A 7,447-nucleotide genomic window follows, 5' to 3' on the forward strand; every position below is an offset into this window, starting at 1 on the left:
TTGAGTTAAAATTGTTTTTGTTCTTTTGAAGACAACCTCGGTCTGAAGCCAATTCACGATTAATAAAAAAATAATAATGACACATTAAAACCGACAATATTCTTATTGACACCACATTCACAATCATTTTACTAATTTTATCCATTTGTGCTTAGAAAACCATTTTATAGTAGTAGAATTTTAATTATATTGACAAGTTGTCATAAATATTTGCGCTCTATGTTTACGGTTATATATTGATCATGTCTTTAATACTGCCCACTCATGTTCAATATTATCGTCAATATCCTATATTGACAATATATATGTCAAATTTATTGATCGTTGATGGGCTGCCTAAAGCTGCACTCTCGCAGATTGAACGTTTTGACAACTTTGTTTTTATTTTTTGTCTTGGAACGAGCCAATTCATGCGAAAATCCATGAGAACCAGTTCTATAAGAGTGCTGACAAAAAATTAGATCGTAAATTTTTATATTAAAGTTCGAAAATTGATGTTTTATGCATTTTTTTAAACCGTTAAAACATTAATTTTCGAACGGAAATATGAAAATCTACCATCTGATTTTTTACCAGCAATCTTATATCACTGGTTTTCGGATATTTACGCAAAAATCTGCTCTTTCCAAGACAAAAAATAAAAAAGTTGTAAAAAAGGTATATCTGTGAGAGAGCAGCTTTAAGACAACATGGTATATCAAAATATATTTTTCTGACGAGATGGAAACGTATGCAGTTACCAATCATACACTGATTTCAAATAAATTAGCATAGTCTTTCCCACAATATACGTTTAAACATGACTCTTATTTACGCTTAACCCGTAACTTACGCCATTTTACTGGAGCATATCGAGGGGTGAATGCGAAAAGGTTCTAAGTGACATTAAATAAAGAAGCAGATAGAACCTTTTCGCTTTCACCCCTCGATATTCTATTCAAACGTCAATTAAACGACCAATTATTGAGTAAGTAAATAGACAGTGACAAGAAGGGCATATCCATCCATAAATTGGAATGGAAGTTGCATTATTTTCGGAACGCCGACCGCAATTTAGACACAATAACATGCAATGAATATAATGCAATAAACTTACTTTATTTGCTTGCTCATTGCTTGTATTCATTGCAAACGAAACATGCTATGTATGGGATTAGAAATGCAATTTTCCTAACGCATGGTTTTACATATATAAACATCTGGTTCAATAGACATATCTAATCATAACCATCTTACACAATACTCATTTATTCAAAACGCTACTACAACATTCTTGAAATGAATCACTCCAAATATTGTCTTGTTTGTACAGTTGTCTATTATATCAATTCAGTTCTGATATGAAACGTTCATGTAATAGCACATTCTTTAAAAAGAAAAAAAAGGAAGCTAACATCCCATATGAACAATACAATATGGTAATAACTTTCGAGTTTGTCTTGTCCACGTTCATCATCCAGACCACCAGCTTTTCGAATTGATGTGATTGAGTTATTTTTAACAGAAAGTGTTCATAGTTTACTAAGCGACTTTCAAAGCTTCGTCATACTGGATGCGATATATATCTGTAGTATGTCACTAGGGCCCAGGTTGTATTTGCCGGAAGATAAACAAGATATGCAGCATTTCTGGAATTTGACATGTGGCTTGCTGCTTGTTTTGTTCAGGCAGACTCGCATTTTCCCTATACACTACTTTGACAGATGGCGTTGTCTCCTGCATTTCCGTTTGTACGTCTGGAAGACAATTGCAAGCTTGTAAGTATCCTTATATTTTTTACTATATCCAGAAACATGTGAAACCATGTTGTGCAAATTTGTTGGTCAATTTCCATTAGATATACATATACGATATATCGTAGTCAACCCAATCATTGTTTAATAGAGAAACTATTAAATTATGTGAATTATTGAACTGAACATACGAGATATACCTGCTGAACAAATAGTTTCCCTTTCCTTAGCAACAGGTATTGACAGGCATCTTGAAGAAAAACGTGTTTTTCCCAAGGGTCTTCCCGGTCTGGAGCAACCCACAGAGCCTTACAGCTGAAACATCGTAGTCGCATCGGACAACCTGGAATGATTATCTTTAATGTAAATCATGTCTCAGAATTCCAAAAACAAATCTTATTTTTATTGATTTTCAATATGTTGTATAAAAGCGTTATACATCACGTACTTTAACCCTTATCTCCATGTATATTTTCTTACCTGAATCCCCGAAGTTTTCTCTGTAAAATCCTGCCTCTGCGTGCAATGCATACTGATCATTGAGCATCGTTTCCAATCTTTTGTCTTCATCGGCAAATTCCTGATTATCTTCGATGGCTTGAACCATTTCAAGTTTATCCACAGCACGACTTTGCAGGGCCCGGTAAATTCTTGCGTTAATCTTTGAAAAGGCGCCTTAAATTGATTAAAACCACACACATTAGAACTTGAGCCTTTTCTAATAGAATCTCACACATATGATGTCCTAATTAAGATCCTTCGTATTTTCAAAACGTTACATGCTTTATAAAATTATCTATATTGAATATGTGATGTATTGCTTTTAAATACTTACACAAAAACTAGAACATTCGTTTCATATAAATACGTGGTATTTTAAACATTGTTTTTGTTAAAAATTCGCTCTTTGCTTGTCCATGTGTGTTTTTAACGTTTGTTTTAATATGCCGTTTGTTTGCCACGAACATGTGTTGAGTGGTCAACTGCCGTATTTTAACAGTTTCATTTATATTCTATATTCAAACTACTTCCCTGCTCCACAATTATTATTACAAATGCATTATATTAAAGATGCTATATGAACGGCAAAACTTAGCATAAAAAAATAGTAAAAGATAGGGCAATGCTCAATGCATTAGACGAGCAGTATTCTTTAAAGTAATACCTCATTCAGGACATAACGTCAACTATATTAACGATAAAAATATTTAAATACACTAAGTTATTTTAATCAGTTGAGGATTACTTACTAGGCTGAGGCTTATTTTCCCAACACTTTGTCCGCACAGTCTGCAAAGTGTACAATACTCTCACTAGCATTAAAAAAATCACATCCGATCTATTTACAACTTACTTTTCTAATACATGCTTACCATATGTTTATTTTCTATTTATACCTCTATATAAGGTAAAGTATCATACCTCTGGATTGTATCCAATCAATTCTCCCCACTGACCCTCCTGGTTGTCTTGTATAAAGTCAAGTCCTTGCATACTCAACACATGTGTGCAGTCCGGGTAATGCACGAACTGGGCGTGTAATGTCCAAATATTCTCCACTTCTTCAGGTCGTATGTTTTTTAAACAACAATTGCATGCGTAGCATTTGATATACTGCGCATCTAGAAAGGGTTAAATCACATTGTTCTGATTAAAACTGAATAAGGTAAACCAATTTTTTTAAATACATTTTATACATTTAAATATGGGAAGCAACTTAAAACCCGGCTTAAAAACCATTAAGCCTGCCACAACAAATTCTTATAACATTTATGATAAGCTTTAAAGCCGCTTAATACAACTCATTTCATTGTTGATTTATGTAAGTGACGACGTCTGCGAAAATGACGCCTTCATACGATACGTATGTTCAGTTTTGCCAAATCATGTGTCTCATTAGCAGGCAATCAGTGTTATAGTTTTTATAAAGTATTTCTAATTGTTAACAGTTATATATTTTTTACCGACTCGCATGTCTAAATTTGTTTTGTGATGATCATATGAATGCCTCCGAAGGACTCATTTTCGCCGACGACGTCACATATATATTCATATATGGTATTTTTCTGTAACATATACTGTTTATCCAGTACGTTCTGGACATAATAGTTTAGTTTCGCTGAATTGGATCAATTGAATATAAAAGGCATATCACAATTCATGTAAATAAACGTTTTAATAATTTTAAGAAAACACAACGACTTATTTAAAAGTTATAAGTAAAATCGTTGATATTTTTGTAGAAAACTTTCTTACTAGTAACGCTGTCAAAATGAAAGTGGAACCCAGCTTCGGCTAGTCGCTTGATATTCAATTGGCCAGCATTAATAAGCTTTTTCAGGGAAAGCTCCCTTTCAAAAGGCTGACTGAATCGACTTGAACTCTTCCTTTCAACAGGCTGCTGGTGTCGGCTCGAAGCCATCCTATGTACTTTTTGCTCAAATGCGGGTGCAAATAGGAACAGGAACCAGAAAGTATCATGGTATGACACCTTCTGAAAATAAACATTTAAATAAAAAGTTATAGGTCGAGGTATAACCAAATAATTATTTTAGATGTCATGCAAATGTATGAAAGATTCACACTCACCACCTCAAGCGTCCAGTTTTACTCGTCGATGGTTAAATAGAATCGATCTTTCCAGGTAAAGCGGGCGACACTAAGTCTTGTCTGCTGGAATCTGTAAAATGTGCGATGGGAATGATGCGATATCGACATTTTAAAAATATAGTTTGTACTCATTAACCGTAATTCCTGGTTTTAAAATGGCTCAGGTTATTAAATTTAAAACATTTATTTGCACCACTGTTTATATCTGGGACAACGTATAATACTGTATCACAGGTCCAAATATCAAAAACATTTTGAAGTCAATCTTCAATTCAATCTGTACAACATCAAAATTTGAAATCGTTTATGCTTCTTTTATATTTTAAAGTGGTATACATGTATGTTGAATAAAAACAACATCTTTGGTCAAGATTCTAAAGAAAAACATATAATTGAGTACAACTAATTCTTTTTTTAGCAATAACAAAGAACAATTGTTTAGTCTGTAATGATTTTTTTTTTTTAAATATAAACTAAATGTTTCTTTCAGCACATTCTATGAGAATAGAATATTAAAAACAAACAAACCCTTTATTTCGATGTCCTGACGTACAATGAGTTGATATTGAGATCGAGATTTGACTTGGGTATTTTTGTGTTATTTGGGCCACACGTATCGCTATAATAATCTGACATAATTTCCTTTACAATAGAAATGCAAGAAAAATTACATGTTTTCTTTAAAACGTATTTTCTTGACATATTTTACGGACGGACATCAAAACTTCATATATCAAAGACCACTATTTACTATCTGTTTAGCACTTTGAATATCAAAGCATATAAAACATGAAGACAGTTTAATAATAAAATAAAACAGTTAATGAATATCCACCTAAACTTGCAGAAAAACGCTCATTGACGCGTGTAAAATATAGCCTTCCTTCAATTCGAGCGACAGCCAATATGGGTTTTCCACATAACCTGTATATATTTATACACCTTAACTGCGCAAATATGATCTGTTCTTATTAATACCTTCAAAACCACGCAATACGTTTATAACCTGTTATCGATTATGTGCTAGTTCAAATGTACGCGAACATTATGATGATATGCTAAGGTCAAAACGATTTAAGTTCAAACAAGTTATGAAGCCGTTACATTCTAACATTCAAGTATTTTGTGACGCAGCCCTCTTTCCATCACAATCCTACATTCGTTTTTCTTTAACCGCTTTACGGTTTTTCCTCTCATTTTCTGCTGCATTTTCCGTGCCAACAACAATACAATGAAGATAACTGGACAAGGCTAATAGTCAAGAAATCGAAAATAAACCCTGTTGACAAGCACAAAGTAAGGTCCCAAACGTTTATGAAAGAGAAACATAGCCGTACAAACACCACTGGAATCGACACATTTTTTAAGGAAATAATGACGAAATTATCTGGTCGAAACACCAAGTGAAACAAGAGTTTACTGAGGTTTTAAACTAAAACCCTTATGAGACGTAAAGGGGCCAAGTAAGGGGCATATGACACCACGGATGAATTATTCAAACATCGACGTTGATCCTCACATATCTTAACTCTATGTTTGTAGTTTGTACTTCAGTACTGCACTTTATTGCATAATGGTTTGCATTAAGAAAAACTTGATATGTAACGTTCTTATAATAGCTGATTATGCTATAATTTACTAAAATGTTTCCTGTGGCATTTTATAACCAAAATGAAATCTCGGCTCCTATACCTATTTAGGCGGTGACCAGATAAACCTTTAAACACGGTCATATCTTTCGAAAATGTATTGAAATAAACCCCCAGATGTCTTGGGTCAGGGATAGATTGAGAAGCATATATATACAGCTCCATTCCCTAAGTATCTTTTAAGGGCCAAACATGTTATCTTTAAGTTAAAGTAGCAGGCCGTTGGGACACTAGAGTTCGAAAAAACTTAACGTGGTGCAGCTTCACACAAACATTTACAATACTTTTTACTGTATATTTTTGTACTTACGACATGTATCTACTGTATTTAGCTAACAACTATGACATTGTCAGTTACTAACAACATTTTAGGGGAATCATATAGATATTTTCTTTTGAACTGTTTTAACCATCGATGGATCCTACTACACCCACATAATTATGCTACTCGATTTACACTGATAACGAATGCAATTTGAACACAAACGCAAGAATCCGTCGTAACTAACAGGTAAATACAATTAATAGCATGGTCATATAATTCGCATATGGAAAGTTAGTTTATATCCTCATGCGGTTTAAATTGCATTTATATGGTGAACATTGCAAGGAAAACTTCATGAACATGTTCTGTTATCCAAATATCAATAAAATAGCTTATATTAGTACAACCAATGGAAAAGCCTACGCGGTTATAAACCGCACTACGCACAACACTTACCTTAAATTATATAAGCCTCTATATAAATCGCACAATCTGAATGCGTGGTGGAAAATTTCGAGGACTTTTATAACTCGGGATTTTAGACTATGTGTTGTTCTTGGGAATCCAGGAGATCACTAGCTTAGCTGGTGCTAGGATTAATTAAGATTGGCTTGGGATTCCCTGCAATTGGGATTCCAGTGTGTCATTCCACAAGCGATTTTGTAAGTAGACGAAATTTGCAGAATACTAAAACAGAATACTATTTTATATAATTTTAAAAGAGTTGATTTTCAATTGGTTAATTATAAAATATCCACATCATAAGCACAACAAATCTCTTCTTTAAGTAACATCACACCGATACGTTATTGACGGAGTTTAACATGCTGACTGCTGAATGAATCCATTTTGATTAAGGCTTTGCTTTTATACCCCACGATCACGACAAAGTTAGGCAGAGTGAGTCCATTTCTGAGGTGACGACAAGGTTAGGCAAAAGACAACCATGGGAAATCCAAATGAAACGTACATTGGAAAAACCTAGTTGGACATTTCTACAGTTGGCTGTTATGTAAGGTATTTTCAAATATAAATGCAAAGCATCAAAATATGTTTTTTTTTGGTATTATATTAACATAAAACGCCAGAATTTGTTCTTCTTTTAAACATCGCATCAGATTGACCAAAAGTATAATTCATATACACCATTATTTGTTTTGTACCTTGAACATTATATAAATATCATATGG

General features: G+C 33.4%; 1 protein-coding gene across 3 annotated transcripts; it reads right to left on the minus strand.

The window, feature by feature from the left end:
• Nucleotides 1–1,232: 1,232 nt before the first annotated feature.
• LOC128239231 (E3 ubiquitin-protein ligase XIAP-like) lies at nt 1,233–7,099 on the minus strand. 3 transcript variants are annotated; one of them, XM_052955777.1, is made up of 8 exons: nt 6,714–7,099; nt 4,323–4,413; nt 3,990–4,227; nt 3,156–3,355; nt 2,984–3,023; nt 2,214–2,408; nt 1,934–2,076; nt 1,233–1,736 (listed from the first exon to the last, which is right to left on the minus strand). In XM_052955777.1, the coding sequence occupies exons 3-8, from the start codon at nt 4,153–4,155 to the stop codon at nt 1,692–1,694; spliced, it is 789 nt and encodes a 262-aa protein (XP_052811737.1). In that variant the 5' UTR covers nt 4,156–4,227; nt 4,323–4,413; nt 6,714–7,099; the 3' UTR covers nt 1,233–1,691. The 3 variants fall into 3 exon arrangements, with proteins under 3 accessions (XP_052811737.1, XP_052811739.1, XP_052811738.1); XM_052955779.1 differs by lacking the exon at nt 6,714–7,099 and adding an exon at nt 4,872–5,164; XM_052955778.1 differs by lacking the exon at nt 6,714–7,099 and having other exon boundaries at nt 4,323–4,844.
• Nucleotides 7,100–7,447: the final 348 nt, after the last annotated feature.

Source organism: Mya arenaria, chromosome 6, assembly GCF_026914265.1.
Source record: "Mya arenaria isolate MELC-2E11 chromosome 6, ASM2691426v1".
Classification (NCBI taxonomy): Eukaryota; Metazoa; Mollusca; class Bivalvia; order Myida; family Myidae; genus Mya; species Mya arenaria.

What these genes read in the sequence shown, in the direction of transcription:
- LOC128239231 (XM_052955777.1), bottom strand. Translation starts at nt 4,155, where the DNA reads ATGGCTTCGAGCCGACACCAGCAGCCTGTTGAAAGGAAGAGTTCAAGT. An exon ending in GGAAAATAAGCCTCAGCCTA is followed by an intron (nt 2,409 to 2,983) that starts GTAAGTAATCCT and finishes AATCAATTTAAG; the next exon opens with GCGCCTTTTCAAAGATTAAC. An exon ending in GGAAACTATTTGTTCAGCAG is followed by an intron (nt 1,737 to 1,933) that starts GTATATCTCGTA and finishes ATTGTCTTCCAG; the next exon opens with ACGTACAAACGGAAATGCAG.